This window comes from Tauraco erythrolophus, chromosome 2 (genome assembly GCF_009769465.1).
Source record: "Tauraco erythrolophus isolate bTauEry1 chromosome 2, bTauEry1.pri, whole genome shotgun sequence".
Classification (NCBI taxonomy): Eukaryota; Metazoa; Chordata; class Aves; order Musophagiformes; family Musophagidae; genus Tauraco; species Tauraco erythrolophus.
The window spans coordinates 110,084,614-110,103,740 of NC_141466.1; the positions used below are offsets into that span (position 1 = coordinate 110,084,614).

At 34.6% G+C, this 19,127-nt stretch overlaps 1 protein-coding gene across 1 annotated transcript in view; it reads left to right on the forward strand.

Moving 5' to 3' along the window:
- The window catches only part of SPATA17 (spermatogenesis associated 17), a 103,189-nt gene that overhangs the window by 60,790 nt on the left and 23,272 nt on the right, over positions 1-19,127 (forward strand). The window contains exons 7-8 of the mRNA XM_086629486.1: positions 5,747-5,950; positions 11,194-11,345. Of these exons, the coding sequence (XP_086485612.1) occupies positions 5,747-5,950; positions 11,194-11,345 (356 nt within the window). The remainder of the gene's footprint in view (positions 1-5,746; positions 5,951-11,193; positions 11,346-19,127) is intronic.

The window sequence follows — 19,127 nt, forward strand, 5'->3', positions numbered from 1 at the left end:
TTTAGAAGTATTAAATTCCTTTTATTTTACAGACATGGTTGCAGCATCATACAAACATCTTTTTTCCTTGCGAATCATTAATATTTTAAGGTATTTCTTTTACCTCCTAGAGAAACTATATCTGGGGATTAACAAGATCGTTCACTAGAATTCATGTGGAAGCATAACTGCGGTAGCTGAGAAATGATCGTGTTTCCTTTTAGTTCTCAGCAAGAGTAATTGAATGTTGAATATCTTACTAAACGCTGGACTGTGACAGTGTGTTAACACTCTGACTATCTTCTAACAGCAGGGCAATTATTTGCTGAGTGGGATTTTTATAAATCCCCTGGCAGTAGTATGTCCTGATAATTATGATGAAGTGCACTGGTCAGTGTTGATTCAGCAATCCCATCTCTAGCAAATATTTCATTCACAGCTCTCCTTCATGCTTTTACTTTTATGGCTTTTAAAGATCTCTTACTTCTCCTCTCATCTTGCTTAGGTTTTCTTTACAAATTACAATGGAGCAAAAAAGGATTTTCAAATAAAGTTCTTATTTTGTTAATGTCTTTTCCTTCTCGTTTAACTCCTTATTAAAAAAACAGTGGGAGAAAGTAGGACTTTATTTAGGTTCTTGTTGTGACAATCATTTCAAAAGGCTTCCTCCCTCAAAGCTATTTTTTTCAAGATTAAATGACTGTTAAAAGAAACATTAATATTAATAATATATGTTGATTATTTCAGACTTAAAGAGTTGGTATGGAAAAGTAATTAAAACAGATCATACCTTTATTATAGTTTAGTTAAATTACAGTAAACAATATTTTAAAGATATAAGGATACACTTTCTATTGAATTCATGCCTATATTTTACCTTCAGCTCAACTTCATCAATTTTTATTTTTGCATGTGTGTAAATATTTGCAGTGCGGTAGCTACACTGTATCTACTAAGGCATATTTTGTTTGAAATTTTATATGTAGACTTTAAAAGTTCAGTCAAGAAATAAGAAAGAAGAATAAGAAATCATTAATTTGTAAATAAAAATTGCAGCATCTAAAACCGTTCACATTTTATTATACCTCTTGGGATTACCAATCTTTTCTGAGCAACTACCCGACGTAATCAAAACAACCTTGTCTTTCCTTTTCTACCTGCACCTTTTTCTTTCCTTTCTTGCTTCCTTCTTTTTATTTCTTTTGCTGCTCCCTTCCTTCATAGTTTATCTTTTAAGGTAAGCTCCTTAATAATTTCTTTGTTATATTCTGGGAAAAAACAGTTAAATCTTTCTCTCTGTATAGAAATGATAGACAGGAAAAGACAAAAATGGGTATTCTACAGCATTAACTAAATATAGGATTGGGGTGAAATCAGTAAAGAGTATTGAAAAAAGCCCAACAAATCTTTTCTTTGCTAATGTTCATTAAATTAATATTTGTTTTCTTCTGATTTTTTTTCTTTGTTTATATGCCGCCATTAATTATAAAGATAAGAAAATGATTGGGAGGAAACTAAATGATAGAGTGTTAGAAATGCAAAATGATTCAAAATATTAATGTAATGCTAAGGATGACTGGGTAACAAATGGTACATTTGCCAGTATGCTTGACCTGACACAATTAATATTCCAGGTCATGCTTGGGTTTCCATGATGGAAGGTCTGAGGCAGAGAATTCTAGGGGAAAAATATATCTATTGTATAACTCATTTCTCTTTTTTTTTTTTTTTATTTTCCCTGACGAGTCAGAACCGTAGTCTTAAAAAAAAAATAAATCTGTGCTTTCACACCTCATTTGCCATATTAACCAATGGGCCACCATTCACCAGAAGGGCCTGATGCAAGGAGGTCAGTAGGAAGCTATTAGCAGAGTCCCCTCCTGAGATTTCTTTGGCCTTATTGAGGTGGAAGTTAGCATGACAGTACTGCAAATAACTCAGTTGTAGGTTTTTTAGCAGCACAGATTTCCCCATAGTGTTCGTCACTTTAGAAAATTGTTCCTGGAAATGAAGTCCCAGAAAGCTGGCTTTGACAGAGGCCCTTCTTAGTTGTGAAGAACATGGGTACAGAAAAATGTGTCATTCTCCCTGCAGACAAAAGGTACTTTTTGTAACCTATCTCAATGTTTTGGAGGGTAGCATATTTTCTTACGGACTAAAGGTGCAGAAAATATCGGAATCAAAGTATGAGGTAATATCTCAAGACAGATACTTTATACCATTGAAAAAGCAGTATTAACTACAATGGTTTTGTAGTTGAGAGAATATTATATGAAAGTAGGGAAAAAACGAAGTAGCTCTTTTAACACATTGTACCGGTCTCAAGAAGATATGCAAATTTATTAAGTACCAAAAGTTTCGATCCTCCAGATTCTTAGATTCCTGCAGATTGCCAGCTCCCTGCAGAGGATAGAGTGAATAGGGCATCCATCAGTGCAAGAAATTACAAAAACAAGACTATGATCTGCAGAGATATTTAAAAATGAAGGGAAGCAACTTAGAGATTGGTCTGAACTTGAAAGTAGAATCAAACTCATCCCCTCATCTCTCCTACTAAACTTTGCCAATTCTAAATCTAGGCCTAAAACCCTACCACAAACCTTGGGGAATTTAGAGTAAATTAGTATTAATTTTATCTATCTAGATGCTAACTCTGCTGATTGCTTTGCTATCTGTCTGTTTGAATACTTGAACATATATAATTAAAATGTAAAGTAATTAACAAGGATTGCTTGAAAAATTATTTTTAAATGCACTTCATAATCAATTTTGACCCAGATCTTACTAGAAGCAACAACTTTTAAAGTGTCCAACTGGCCTCACTAAAACTCCAAATCTGTTTTCATAGTTAGTACACTATCTGTATGTTTTTAATCTGAAAGTATGTGAAAAAAGAACACCGAAAGATGATTCTTTGTTAAGACACCTTTTCAACAATAGTAATTCAAAAGACACTGAATCCACACCTATTGTGGCTAGTTTTGGTGTCATTAGAAGTGCTAAAAGCCAATTCTATTTGTGCACCTTCAGATATTTAGCAGCATTACACATCGTTTTAACCCTTCATGAACTATAATTTTTTCTACTGTCAAACATTTAAGCAAAGAAATGTCAAGTAGAATATACATAGTATCTCGATATAGATTGCAAAATGCAGTTTCAGAAAGCCGTTATACTCGTGGAGCCATTTGAACTTCCTCTAAGAATGACTAACAGAAACAGCACTGTTTCTTAGAAGCCAAGACAGCACATCACTTTAAAGTGATTCTTGACTGTAATTCTTCAGGGGAAAATGCTTAAATTATCACTTTATGCTTAAACTATCACATTGAGGGAAGAGAAAACAAACCTGTGCTATGTAGATTAAAATAATATATTTTTTTGTTGTTGTTAAAATTTCCCACCTAATTTGCTTTTCAGCTTTTTCAGCTTTTTTTATTTTATTTTATTTTATTTTTTTAACAAAAAAGGCTTAAAAAAGGGTCTAGATTTTGGGCAGATGCAGACCTGCTCAAGATTTGCTGCTGTTCAACAAATCTATGCCCGCCAACTTCAGAGAGTTGTTATTGTGCTATAGAGGTTTATTCCAGATCATCCTGATTCTCAGTGGGGTACATGGAGATGTTTTTCTTCTGGGCTGATAAGAAAATTGCAATAGGATAATGTATGAAATACTACAAAAATAATAATAATAACATTAGGAGAATCTGTAAATATGAGATCTTCATGTGAGTAGCAGCCAGACTTGCAGAACTAAACTTTTAAGATGCAGCTGGATTTTACAGATCATACAGACAGACGTGCAATTTCACATTCCCTCTGGTGATTCTGCTTGCCTGCTATTTGAAGCATGGATCTCTACCATTTTAGTTTGGCAACTTGAAGAGCTGAAGGAACAACCAGTGTGTTTGTGGCATGCATATGTTTCTACCAACCATCTCTATTCATTACACATTCAGACTGATAGTGTAGTGGAATGGTTTATAGGGTTTGGACTAAGAGGGAAACATGTAACAGAGAGCCAAAATAAATTGTCATTAGGGCCAGATCACTTGCACAGTTAAAGAATATAGTCCATAAAATTTTGAATAGCCCAACAATATTTTGAATAAGCTACCACCTCTGAATGTTTTTGTCCATTAAACAACAGGTTTTATATGGGCCTTATTTAACTGTTTTGACACAAGAAATTGGAACTTCCTGGTAGGATATGTTAATGAAAAATGCATTAGAGCTAACTGGGGAGTGTTCAATCCTCTCAGCCCCAAGAGATTAATACTTTATGAGGAGGCTGATGCTCTACTTAGTTTTCTCATGAGTCTTTGGTAGTGTGTTCCAAAGGCGAAATGCAAGATTTTAAACATTTACTCTTTTCCTTACCTTTCCTTGCATCACAAAACTGATTTATTTTCCTATTATTTTTTTTCCAATATTTCTTAGCAATTAAAATTATGATAAAAGCAAAGGACAATATATTTTAACTAAGCAAATCTACTTTAAAAGGCTTAAGAACAGTGAGTATACTGTTGTAGAAAATCTAAGTATTCTTAAAGCAACTCAGTATGTAAATTAATTTTTACCAGGTGTATTTTAAGCATATATCATCTGTTTTATAGGAGATTTAGTGGGTTTGTGCAACATCATATAGGAATTCTCATGTTTAACAATTCATAATTAACTCAGTTAACTCACATATGTCTATTTGAGAATTGTTTATATATAATTGATAAAATCCTTATATTTGTAGGAATTATTTGGGAACAGTCTGTCACATAATTTTGATTTGCCAAATATTCACAGATTGCCAATGACATAGATTACTAGTTCAGGATTTGAAATGAATGCTTTATATTAGTAATTGTTATATTAGATCACTCCAGTGATACAATTAATGATCTATCCTGAAAAAACGAAATATCAAATTCAGTGAAGAATAAATCTTTTAGTTTATTTCACAATTCAGAAATCTTTATTCTAGATTTTTGTTTTTCACAAGTTTTGCATCATTAAACTAAATACATTTGAATAAAGGAATTTAATGTGAATATTTTGTTGGAAAAAAAAAATTAACTGTTTTTGGATATTCTGTAAATTTTCTTATATTTCCTCTTAACTAATCACTCAGTTTTTCTTTTAAAAATGCTGCAATTGTCACTGTCTTAGTCCACATTGTGAGTCAGCTAACATAGAGTTTAAAGGGACAAGATTTGTATTCCCTTGCATAACATCTATTTTACTTTTTAAGTATGTATTTGGAAACAATAGGTAATATATTTTTGTTCCTATTGTGTATAGGAATTTAAATTGGAATTAAAACTAAACTTTACATTTCAAAACAACTATAATTGCCTTTAATACTAGATGCAAATTTGGACACTTTTAATTATTTTTTAAGGGAAAACTGGCATGTTTCTTTGACTACTGCTGTGGAAGGTGAAAGATTGAATGTGACTGAAAGAAAACATTGGTTTGAGATACAGGAAGCTCTTCCTTCCATAAAATTAAAGTTACCCTCATATGAAGAGCTGAAACATAGCTTATACATTACATTGTCCTATTTAAACTCTTTTGTAACTGTAATGCAATGTCCAGACATGTATTTAAACTATAGATCTATCCCATGTCAGTAGTCGTCAGAAACTTTGTGTAGAACTGTTTTGGGTTTTTGTTTTTTTGTTTTTTTTTTAAATTGGTTTGATTTATAGAATAAACGCAGGAATGAGTTCTAAGTTAGTTGAAGTCAAAGATAATCCCATCTTCTGCTCAGATTGCAGGCATATACAATTCACCATTCAGAAAATCCCCAGATCCAATGGAACTGCAGCTACGGAAGTCAAAGCCATTGAGCCACCAACGGCAGCAAATTAAGAGTCCCTTTGCCTATGAGCTCTATGACTGGCCAACTTGTACAAGGCCTCCAACTTTCTCCACAGCAGAGCCTCTGCCGCCGATTGGCAGACAGAAACCTCAGGTAACATTTTTTCAGTGTCTCTGAAGCAGCTTTTGTTCATATCTTTTACCACAGACTATCACAGAATATCTTGAGTTGGATCGTCAAGTCCAAAAATCCCTCTTCTGGATTTGATTTTTATATCTACATCTAGCGCTTGCATTCAAGTTACAAAGTCTTTGAAACAGTTTGTCTTAAAGAAAAAGAAACCTAGGTGGTACATAAAAACAGGGAAATTTCATTCTTTAGCCTTTACTTTTGTTCTTTGGGGGAAAAAAACGTAATTTCTGGTATTTCAAAGGGAAGAGCTGGTATAATTGAATATCAATATTATGATTAATTAGAGGTAGAATTCTTAATTTTCAATTTTAAATCAATAAAAAAATAGGAGAAATGAAAGGTAATAAGACAAATTAACCAGTTGTGATAACCTTTTCCCCTTTTTGCAATTGTTTTCCCTATGAAGGCTAAGAGCCATCTTCTCAGTATAGAGTAGTTCCTGCTCTTTTGTGTCCATTAGCTGTGTGTCAGCTTCAATTATGACAATTTCTACATTTTGTTCTGTATCACAGCCAAGTTGCCCAGCTCTCATTCTTAACTGTTGTGGTCTCAATTTTAATTTGATGTCAATTTTAAGTTGATGTCAACATATGTTTCAGATAGGTTTTTTTCACTTCTATAAGGCAATGGAGATCTCTGAGATAGTGCATCAGAGTGAACATCCCACAAGATGGCAAAGCAACTTTTGTCACCTTATTATCAAAACCTGCTGGGAATATGCCCAATATACAAAGCAGATAGACTTTTGAGACCTTTATGTTCCCCACTTGATGACAGTACAATGACATGTAGCTTTTGCCAGTAAATGGCTGATGCAGGTACTTTTGGGATAGAAGTATTCTGTCTTTCCCTCTATCCTGAAGAATTTTTCAGTTTTCCCAATCTACTGAGCCTTCTACTTACCTCACACATATACTTTCAGTGCCATTTTGACTTTGAGTGACCACGATTTCTTCAGAATGTCTTACACTGTTTTTTGGTACTCTGTCCTATATTTAAATTTTCTCTTCCATATTTTGCTTAGAAAGAAAATGATTCAAAATGAGTCCTCAGTAACTTTCACTGAAACTATCACTGAACTGCAGAAATTAAGCAACAATAATGAGCAATAAACAGTGCATAATATATCTATATTGGTATTTTACTCCTCTGAATAAATATGGTTATTTTCACTATATTATTATAGCCCTTGGTACAGGTGATCTGAACACAGTCTGAAGTTTGAACTACTGCTTAGTTCGAACTATGTGTAAGCATGATATCTGCCACAATTTACCTCTGGTTTATTGATTGCATTCACATTGTTCTTCAGTGGGGACAGCTGTGGGCATACTACCTAACGTACACAGAAGAGGCTTTTCTTGCCTTTATGACTGGCTTGTCTGTAGCAGGACGAGTCTGTGTAGGTGGTGGGACATGAAGGTAAAGGCAATTGGAGAAGAAGATGCAGGCCTTCCAGAATACCTCTGGAGAAGTAGAGGTGAGCTACACAGAGATAGACACTGCTTATAATATTAACGATCAGCTTCAGGGCAATTCTCTTCCTTTGTCCTTCCCTCCTTATGTTCTCCCAACCATGACTGCTTGAGCTTCCTCATAGAGTGATCTCATTAACTCACATTAAAATCGAGACAAAGTGTGAGCCAACAAACATTTGGGTGATCAGGGAGTTTAGAATTAAGATAAATATGACATTATAGGTTTGTCTTCTGGGAGCAAAGGGGTGATGACAGTCCTTCAGTGGGATGTGACTGAATGCACTGTCTCTCAGGATAAAGGAGAAGATTTTGCTTCGTGGACATGGTATAGGAATCATACTTTTAAACAAAGAGAGAACCCAGAGGTTACGTTTTCCATTGTTAAGTTGCTCTTGCAAAACCGCTTTATGTATACAAGGTATCTTACAATCTTCTGTTTGGATCTGGAATATTTTATAGATCTTTCTAAGTTCAGACGCACGCACAGCAGCTGTGCACAGATAGCCTTTTAGAACAAACCAGAAGAGTTCTGTTTATTTTCTGCACCTCAAAGAGGGAATTTACTATATAATACTTTAATCCTTTCAGCACCCTGGGATGTACACTGTGGGGTAAATTTTCAAAGCACAGCGCATGGATTTAGCTGCGCGACTCTTATTGATGTTAATGGGAGTCACACGGCTAAATCCCTGCACAACACTTTGACGATTTAGGGTTGTATGTCTAAGAAAAGGACACTGGTTTAAGCTGATGGAACAGCTGGAAATGAAAACCCATCAGAACGCATCATCCTGAAAGTTGTATGGTGTGACAATAAGGAATTTAATTACTAGTTGTGCTTGTGTCCTAGTTCTCTGTGGTAACAATTTTTGGCACAAAGCTCCTTTTTTTAATATCTATCTGTCCCACTGTGAGTCACTTGTTACTTCACTGTTCTCTCAGGTATTTAAAATTTGTATTACCCATTGGGTTGGATATCCTATATGAGAACGTCAACTATATATGTTTAAAAGAACAAAAATTAACTATCTATCTGCTTCCTCTTAGGGAAATGGGTATTCAGCATTTTATAGGTAAGCTCTGTGTGTGCAAGGTAGTGTACTTAAAGAAAAGTTTTAATGATCATTATACATCAGTTAGATCTATCATTTTTATTACTAAGTTAAATAGAATTACAATTTGATGGAAACACAGATAATGCAAAAATTAGTCATCTGTTCATTAAAAGACATTAATAACAGAAAGCATATTGCCGTTTTTAGGGGATTTTTTGCATGCTGTTAGCTGTTCTGGAATGGAGGCAGGGAAGAAAGTAGGATTACATGTAGATGATAATTTTTATCATGAGTTTCTGATTTTATGATAAAGTAGTTAGAGTGCCGATTTGCTTACCTTTATTTGGCAGACCAATCGGTAGTGAGAAGATTTATGCTACATTTACAAATTCTAAACATAGAACATAGAGTTGTGTGAGTTGCTTTCTGAGTGAAAACTGTTGATTGACTCCCTCCCTTCCTTTCCTAGCCTGGCCTCCCCAGGAAGATTTCAGTTTTGAAGCAGGATGCCTGAAATGCTTGCAGGCACTGCCCATCTGAAAATATTTGCAAGAACCATTCTACCACAGATTTCACAAATCTTAAAGTTAATCTTGTAAAATGGAAATAGGTAAATGGATTTTTTAGCGGTCTTGTCATCTTAGATATCTTCCTTAGGTGTCTATTGCTAGGCAGGTTTCTTCAAATACATGATTCAGAAGACTGGAAAAATCTGCAGGGAATGTTTAGAATTATCTTAATATTCTAACGTATACCCTACTTTCCTTAGTGATAACACTGCCTTGTTTGAGAGATCTTTGCTTAGTTACACTTTCTCCCTTCCTTCCGTTAGTACTTGGACTCTATTAATTTCATTTGAACTATTGATGAAGAAAGAGTTAGAAAGTCTTAGAAATTAAAGATGGAAAAAAATCCTTGCTAGGATATGATTCTGTGATTCTATATCTGATTTGGCCCTCACCCTGATGGAATGTGAGTCAATATTTTACAATGAAGAAGAAATAAAATTTTCTGAAAGACTGTTTTCTAGAAGCAAACATATTTATCTTGATATTTGACAACAGTACATTTCTTCCTTCTTTACTCCATATGTCTACGTCATGCAAATATCTTGTAATACAGAGTATTTTTTATTGTGAATTTTAAACTTTTTTTATAACTTGATCATCAGATTGCATATCACTAGAACATTGCTTACTAGTTTTAATGACCTGTCATTGTATCGATTGCTCTCTCACAGACGATAACACTTTTCATTCTGTTTTTAAAGACTTGTTATGATCGTTCTAAATGAACACATTTGTTTATGGAGGTTTAGACAGTAGAAGAAAGAAAATATTTGCAAGAAGTGTAAATACTGTGCTTACTTGCTTTCTAGGACCTTTAAAAAGATCTCCAAATAGTGATGCTGTGCCTTTAAAAAGTAAAGTTCCAATAAAATTCCATTAACTACTTTCAAATATAGCAATCCTCCTGTCCAGCTGTGAAAAGTACTAGATGATACTTATTTGCCATTTGTGTTATTTACGGTCCATGACTTTTATGGTAACTGGTTCCTATTATTGGTTTCTATTAATGTAAAACATAAGTGAACATAAATGAGGCGTGAATCATTTCTTTTTATTAGCCCCACAGTCTTCACTCAGTGCTTGCGGTAACTCCAGCTGTGACTTGTTAGTGATAACCTATTTAAAGAAGGATATCTTTAAGAATAAAGGCTGTGATTAGGATTCTTTGTCTGTTCATAGTTTCAGAAGGTTTCACTAGTTCATTGCAGGATCAACAATGATGAAAATAAGATAAAAATTAATTAGTAACACTTCTAAATCCAGAGCGGCTACTAAACTGTCCTGAGCATAATATGGCACTAATTACACTCCAGGTAAGTTCTTACTGGTTAGTACTTAAAGCAAGACATAGGATATGTCACTGACAGCACAGGAAAGGACTTCCTGCTGTTATTTATCTGTGTTGTTAAATGGTAGATGCTGATATGATCCATTATTAAACAATATAATCTGGAAAAAGATATATATGTGTATAGAGAGAGAGACTTGTGACATATTAGTGAGCTGCTTTTTTCTTTTAAAGAGTTATGAAATTAATGTGGAGTTAGACTTTTCAAAAATGGACTATATACCTATGTTATTGAAGTCATTAGTCTGAATTGTATTAGAAGAATTATATCCGAAGTCATGCGTTAAGTTCCCTTCCAGGTATCTTTATAGTTGAAAAGTACATATTGTTTAAGGTAAAGCATTTTTTGTCCTATCAAAAGGAAAAGACTTAAGGTTTCTGCTTAAGCAGAACCTAGATACAGTAAATACTTGTGTATCAGATTTTATTTCACCATGTTTTTTTCTAAGGAAAACAAAAGTTTTCCTAATCAGTTCTAACAATGTATTGTTTTAAAACAATAAATATTTATTAGTAGTTAAATAAATCTGGAGTGCACATTTCTCATTCTCTCTTTAGAGCGTGTTATCAACCTTTGTGTTATCTATAACTTGCTATCAAAATGAACTGCTTTAATTATTTTGGAAGAAAAGTCTTGCTACACTTCCCAGCCCTTCTGTGTCCTCTTTCATCAGTGATGTGTCATGAATAAAAGAAGGAAAGAAAAGAACTGTAACCCCACAATAAAACACGTACATTATCCTATACCTTTCAGGGGCCTTTCCGCGATACCGCTGAAGTATTGCGGCAGCGCTACAAGCCTTTGGAACCAACCTTGCGAGTGGCAGCATCAATCAATTCACCACTAGAGAAGGCCAGAGAGGAAATGAAAAGGGAGGAATGGAGAAACCGTATTCATGACAATGAGTAAGTTCTTTGTTTTTTTTCTTATATTGTTATGAGAGTGTTTTCTTTATTCCGTTGCTTTCAGAAACCTTTCATGCCTGACAAAATGAAATGTCAAACCTGACAGCTTACTAGCAAACATTCTGTGTACATACTTCTAAATTCTGTGTCCTTAGATGATAAACAGTTCAGGGCAGAGACCCTATCTCGTAATTGTGTGACATGTGCCATCTATATCTATGAATCTGTAGAAGAACTTGTAATACTAATAATATGTGATGCAACGGATGGGTTTAATGGGAAGTAAGAAAACAAATGCAAATTCTGTTTTGCCACATGCACCTTGCCAAGGAAAAAATACAGTTTCAGTCTTCGTATTCAGAGAGCTTATAGACCATGGGAGGAAAAAATGGTGTTGCATGCCAATGAGACTTGCTTTCTCTCCCAGTAGACTAGCAAAGCTCACTTGGAAGGGAAGGGAGCATATGTTGCACATGTTAGAACATGGTGCAAAAACTGTAATCGTCTTTGAAGCAGTTTGGTTTCCTAAGCCATAGCATCTGTAATAGTGTCAGACAGGCCAGTTCTTTTCAATACAATCCCAAATACAGACATAATCCATCCCAAAATATTTAAGGCTTCTGTCCCAAAAGATTTAAGGCTATTGCCAAAATATTTCCAATTCTTTTCTAATCATGATGGAACTCTTTTGTCCAATCATAATAAAAGCATGTTAAGTCATCTGCTCTGGCTTTGTAGTTAACAACAAAAAATTGATGTTTTGTCAACTTTTCCCTTGAATTCACTGCTCTTGGCAATCCTTTGACACTTTCATACCAAAATTCAGGACAGAAGGGAATCACTTTTCCTCATGAACAGCCTGTGGTCCACTGATTCACTGAGACATGATGCTTTGCTATCTTTGATCTGTTTCAAGCTTTTCTATCAGCTCCATGTTGCCATGTGTCAGCTTCAGGACTGGGACTTAAGAGTGCCAGAATCAATTGCATTTGCGTGGCTTGGCTTTTATGTTTTTATTGTTGGATCATTTTCCTCTCGTTTTCCCTGATTTAATATTAACAGTGACTTTAAATAGAAATTCTACTCAAAAACAGTTCTTAAAGGAAAAAATCTCTTAGTTCAGCTACCTTTCGACTTTTAGGCAATGTTATTTTTTATATTTTGTACCAAAAATGGGATATAGTACTTTTTATTCCTTTCATATCAAAAACATAACTGACAACTTACAAGTAAAAATATGTTTCAGTTTTCTATTCCTCTCTGTATTCTTTCATTTATTGGCATGAGGGGGAAGCAGCTAAACTTTCACATCTCAGCTTAAATCTGGACCTTTTTTTTAAAAAAAAAAATATTTATTTCTGGGTTCTGCCTGTTAAATTTTTAAAAAATCCAAACCACTAGGTAATAATTAATGTTTTACCTCTCATTTAAAGTGTTCTTTTCACTGAGTAAGTTTTGACTGATGCATTCCAAGTGAAGATGGATGATATACTTCATTTATAGACATGACTCTATTGCCCAGTCTTTATTTGATAAGACTTATCCCAGACATCACTGTGTCAACAGTTTCAGAAGGTCAGATCTTGTAATATATGACTCTTTTCGGTAAGCGAATTGTGAAGCTTTGATCTTGTGCAGTTTAAATTTGGAATCTCCAGCTTTGACAGATATTAATTGATCAGGGGTCTTTATTTACCTTATGGGTAAGGAAACACTTAGTGCCATCCTTAACGCACAGAAGCAATATTCTAACACCAATGATTCTTAGCTTCATGCATGCTAAATGCATAGTGTATTATACATTTTCAGGCTGTAATCATTCAGTTTGTTCTTCATATTTGACCAACCATGCAAGGGTCACATCTGTAACCTTGAAAAGGTGATGACAGAGTTGCAGGTCATCATCAGGACTAATGCTCACTAGTAATGCTTCAGCTGCTGTGTGGGATGCCAGTCTCCAGGGAGGAGTCAGTAAAGGGTTACTCAGATTCAACAGTAGTCTTTTCTCAGCAGTGTCTATTATGAATTGACAAATTTCTATCTCTTTCTATGTAATTGTGTACTTTGGGACTGTATTTCTTCCTGGTAGTGCTTCCTATGCTGATTATTCTTCTGTTTTAGAAAATAAGGAGAGAACGAACAGTGGAAGTGTGTAGCATTTGTTGAGAATGCTTGTGTTTGCATAAAATGACAAGCTGAATCCTTGATCCGTATATTTCCAGAGTGAGTATTGTGCGAGATCTCTTAAGATAGAAAAATTGTTGATGTATCTCCGCAATTTCGAACAACACTCAGAATTCCCACTCACCTCTGGTTATCAGGGTTCTTTAAAGTGGTAATACGTTTTCTCTAAGTGTTTCAAGCTCCAAGAAAGTTTTTGCTTCTGATAAAATGCAGAAATAATTGAAAAGGTTGTGGCAGAGTTTGAGGCAGGCAGCAGCAGTACAAATGAAAGCAAGAGAGAGTGTTGCTCTTACTCAAAGCAACTGCTGGAATTTCCTGTTTTGTAATGAAAGACTGAGTAGTCTAGTCTAATAAGAATGATTCCTTTTTCTCGTGTAATTGAAGCTGTTACTGCCTTATTGTGCTATTTTTCATACAAATGAAGTGATTTCCCTCTGCTCTTGAATAGGGATGACAATTAGACTCCTTCGGGATTGCCACTTAATAAACTAGTGTCTAGTTTGAGATGCCAACTGCTGGATCCAACAGATTTAGATCACTAAGCATGAAAAGTTCTTTACTCAGTTGCATGCAGCTGCATGCTGGCCTAGTTTTCCAGAGAACAGAAGTGTAAATTATTTTAATTAACTTTGCCGAAATCTGTCTCACCCAGTATGCCTCATGCTTCAAAGTATACCGTTAAACATCTTTATAAAGTCAGCATGCATCAGAATGAGTGGCAATGTGGTGACAGAATAGGGATAAACCAGCAACAATGTGAGGCGATTTCCTGATTTATTGTAGTCTTCTGGTGTGACATCAGGCAAGGCATCTCAGCTTCTGGTTATGTCCGTGCTCAGTGCTGTACTGGAGATAGCCAAGCTGGTCCTGAGCACACCGGTTCGCTTGTGTGCAGCAGAGTGCAATGTCTGCACACCCTGCTTCTCACATGCTGTGTGAACGTTGCAGCACCAAGCTCCTCATAGACTTATTTCGAGCAAGATAATGCTTTCCTTTACAACCAGCGTAGGTGCTTCTGTGCTACACAGTGCTCCTTCTTTACAGAGAAGTTAATGATCTAAATAAACTCTGTACTTGGAGAGCATCAGTGTTATAAGCTGCCTGGTATTAATGGTAATAAAATTTAAAAAGCAAGTTACTTTAGGATTTAAGATTTTAAAAAATCTTTAAATGTCTGCATTTACAAGATCTTTTACTGTATTTCTGACTTAGCTGCAAAGAAAATGGCTACTACATTTTATGTCATACAAATATAACACATCCGAAAACTTTTTTCAAATTATGCTTAGTTTTTTGTATGCTTTGCAACTTCATCAATATGCATATTTTCTGGACTGTTATTGTATTATCATAAACAGGGATTATCATGTATTTTCAGATAATGTTTTCTTAACAATTCAACTTCTATTTGTAACTCTTCCATTTATTTTAATTACTAGCACAGTGTGCAACATTTATTAATCAGCAGAGTCTTTTTAAGTTAAAATACTAAATTAGCTAACCCCATTAACACAGAATACTCCAAACAAGCAGTAATAGGAGAGGTAGTTACTGTGCAAATCGTATTATACATGCGGGTGCTCTAGGGCACAGTTAAGCATGATTACCCTCTTTTGATCCAGTATTCCTCTGCTTCTTCCAGCTAATTTCCACTGGAAATTTACAAAGTAGTGCCTTCATTTTTCCATCTTAATTTTTCTAATGAAGTTCTGGTACTTTATAACACTGGGGATGCAGATAATAAGTCTGTGTATAATTAAGAAGTTCCGGAATTTGCTGCAGAAGAGATCTCTTTTACTTCCTACAAGAACTAGACTACGCTTTTCTTTGCCATTTTAAATTATCACAGACAGGGGTTAAACAAAAATGGCCAGAAGATTCTTAGATTTACCGACGTTAGGATAAAAGTGATTGATAGTATATTGAAAAAAATATGTATTTAGTGTATTACTGTATAAAATATTTGTAATAATGCACCCAAAAAAAGGTTCTTACAGCAAAAATACTGCACTAAAGGTAATCTGACTAGGTATGCTAAGTAAAATATTCTATCTTTATTTTTGAAAATAGCACTTTGATTTTAATATGGACGACTTATCAACTAAATAACAGCTGCCCTGCTGCAGTTGTTTTGCTATGGAAAACCATCGTACTTCTTCATTTGTTTCCTGAGTGAAAAGATAGATGCTATTGGATTTGGAGAATTTATTTCAGGTATAACCCAAATTTGAAAGCTTAAAATTAATTTCATGTCTTATTTAAAGGGAAAAAAAAAGATTCAGTTTCCCAATAGAGAAGCATAATTTGTTTACAGCTAATTGTTCATGGTCTTCTTCAAAGTGAGATAAAATTATTTTATTTGAATTAGATCAACACAACAAGGAATTGAATTCCTATTGCATAGAACTACTAGAGATAAAAACTTAACAATACTATCACACATCACTATTTAGTAGTGTTTTTACTACTAAATTACAAAAATGTACAGTACATACAAATATTATGAAAGTTTGAAAAACTGTGTAAGCAGAATATTCCTTCTAGTTGTCTAGAAGGTTTTAATATTTCTTATTGTGCCCTGGTACTGCAGCATGTATGGCAGTCTGGCCGTAGATCTACTGCCAGTTCTTTCTCGGAAGCCTGGGTAAAGTTTGAAGCATTTCTGGTATCAGGATTTCGTGCTTGCACTGATAGACTGCTGGGATTTTGCCTCTTCGGCAGGTCCAGAAAATGTGCTGAAGGACCACTCTGTTTTTTTGCTGCTGTTTAAATTCAAGAAAAGTGAATGCTTCTGAACTGTGTCCTGTTGGCAGATACCACATAACATTGGGAAGCTGCTGCCCAGCAGTAAATTATGGACCTCAGATATCCTCTTTCCTGTTTGTGCTGCTGCTCTCTCCTCTCATATTGTCGTTGACACCAGAGCTCAGTACCTACTGCTGCTTCTGTCTTCTTGGTCTATCCAAGCGGGAAGCCCTCAGTGTCTGAAAGGCCTCTTCCATCTCCTCTCACAATAGTGAGAGATATTACAATAAAGAGAACGGAGGGAAGAAATGGTAGGTGAGGAATGCAGGAAGAAAGATCATGAGGGGGTTAAAATGTGGGGAAAAGAAGGATTAGAAAAATGAAATTAGTAGTAGCAGGGAGGTACAGGATAGGAAGAGTGAAGGGAGAGAGAAAGTAATTTTAATTTTTTTTAACAACAAATATCTAGGGTATCTTTTGAAATTTAAATACACACCACCAGCAGCTATCAGGTCCAGTATTGGCTACTAAGTTGAGGCTTCTAGGTCTTTTTACACTAATTAAGTTCAACATAGTGTGGTCCTGGCAGCAGTGCAGCTGGCCTTCATTACCAGTGACACCGCCAGCTTCAGTCCTGGTACTCCCTCAGGTTGTGTATGTGTAATGCTGTTGTTTGTGAAACCTGAGATAGCTTCCCATTTTTGATTCCAAATCTTTCCCCTTGTCTTGAATGTATTCTTTCGCATACCTCCCATTCAAGCTTTTGAGGTGGGTGAAATGAAATAGTTTTTCATTTTTAAATTTATTTCTTTAGGGAAAGTTCACTTCCCGTTAGATCATCAACTTTTGGAAAGGTTCGGCTTATACTGACTGTGTTTTATGTCATGATATATCATATACAGAATTTAATTCTTCTTTGATCCTGCTACTTCTGTCTCTGTCATGTTTACTGAAAACCTTTAAGAATTTCTGAATTTACCCTTAAATCACAAGGAAAAGCTGAAACCCAGGTGTAAGAATTCTGTGAGTGAGCTTTTTGGGAATAAAAAATTATTGAGGTCTAAACTTGTGCAGTTGACAATGGCATCATACCATTGTCTAGATTTAGTTTTCTTTTCCTTCCGTCACTTTCTTCTGTCACATTCAGAGCACATACTGTCATTGATTTGGGGGAAAGCTGTGTCAGGTGTATGTATAGAGCTACAGAACACAATATCATTACTGAAGTGTTTTGCAGTGCTATTGCTTTTTACTACTATTATTGGTTGTGGGGGTATAATGACTTTTGTATGACTCATTAATTTGGTTACCCTAGTTAACACAAAAAATTGTTTTAATGTACTTTTTAATTACTTATTCACATAGAGTAATGAAAATTCTTACTTGCTTTAAACAGACATTGAATTTGCAAGCATGTAATCCTTTCTTGTAGTTAGATCATTATGACTATTAGGATCTGTCCACCTTGCTCCGAGATCAGAACTATGGACAGAAGAAAAAAAGAAAGTTTCTACTTTAGACCAATTTATACCATTATACTCTTTTATATTTTTAATGTTATTTCATTTAAATTTTAATATATTTTGTTGTTCAATGTTCTTCCTCAAAAGTTCATAGTTGATTTAAGTTTTTTACTCAGCCATAGACATACATTCCAGGCTGTATGGAATGTACTCCATTTAATCATCTTAGAGGAGACATGCAGCAGATTGCAGAAGATCACATTTGTGCTAAACTACATGTAGAACATACAGTTAGTTGTGCCTTAAAGTTTTACAATACAGATATTTTCTTGTTTGGAATCATGGTAGAACATAGATTACTCTGAGTGTTCATTTACCAAAAAGACAAAGATTAGCTGATCCACAGTAAAATCAAAACCTGTATGTAGGAAATTTTATAGGGAAAACTATAATAATTTACTTTATCTTCTACTTCTCTCAACAATTTTTTTCGCATTTAGTGTATAAATTTTACTGACATAGTATTCATATTGAATTATGAATGCTATGGCTCAACTAAATTCTATGCGTATATGGGCAAATCCCTAAACTGCTAGCCTTGTCTTCTCAGCTATCCAGTCCCCTGAGAAAGCCAATTTTCTTTCATGTCTGAACAAAAGAAAAATGTACTATTAAAATGCAATTCAGAAGTGATAAAAACTGCAAGTGAAGCAGCCGGCTCACAGCACCTTCAATGTATTCTCTGGGACACTGGGGCCACATTAATTTTTGTGTGTGTGTGATGTCCATCCCATGTGCAAATTAGCATTACAAGTACCATAATCTGTCTTATGTGAGAGTGTCCTTTCCCATGAGTATACACATGCTACTATAGCTTTGTATAATTTAAAAGTCTGCTAACTCAGTGTTTTTCTTTTGCTAACTTTACATGACATTTGTTTGTGGTACTTGATAGAATAAACTGACATAGCTGGCAAGATTCTAAAATATTTTTTTTTATGAAGTGGAAAGATGTGTAATTTAAAAAAGCAAACACTCAAATGCTTGCTGATGGATCAGTTAGTCCAAATAAATAATTTTCTGAGTCTGTATCAACTGAGAGACAAAGAAAGGTATTTTAATCCCTGTCTTTATCAAAACCTTGTTTGAATGTCTAACTCTGATAGGGACTCTGGATTCTGAAAAGCTTTCAACTAGGAAAAGATTTTAATTAACTACACCTGTTGTCATAGCAGATAAAGTGATGTTTTAAACTTCTGAAGCATATATTTCTAATTTTACTGTATAATAATTTTTCCTGCACTTGTAAAGAAAGCATGTTGCTTTTACAGAATACCAGCAATAGTAAGTTTAAATCACAACATTTTACTTTATATTAAAATGTATCTGT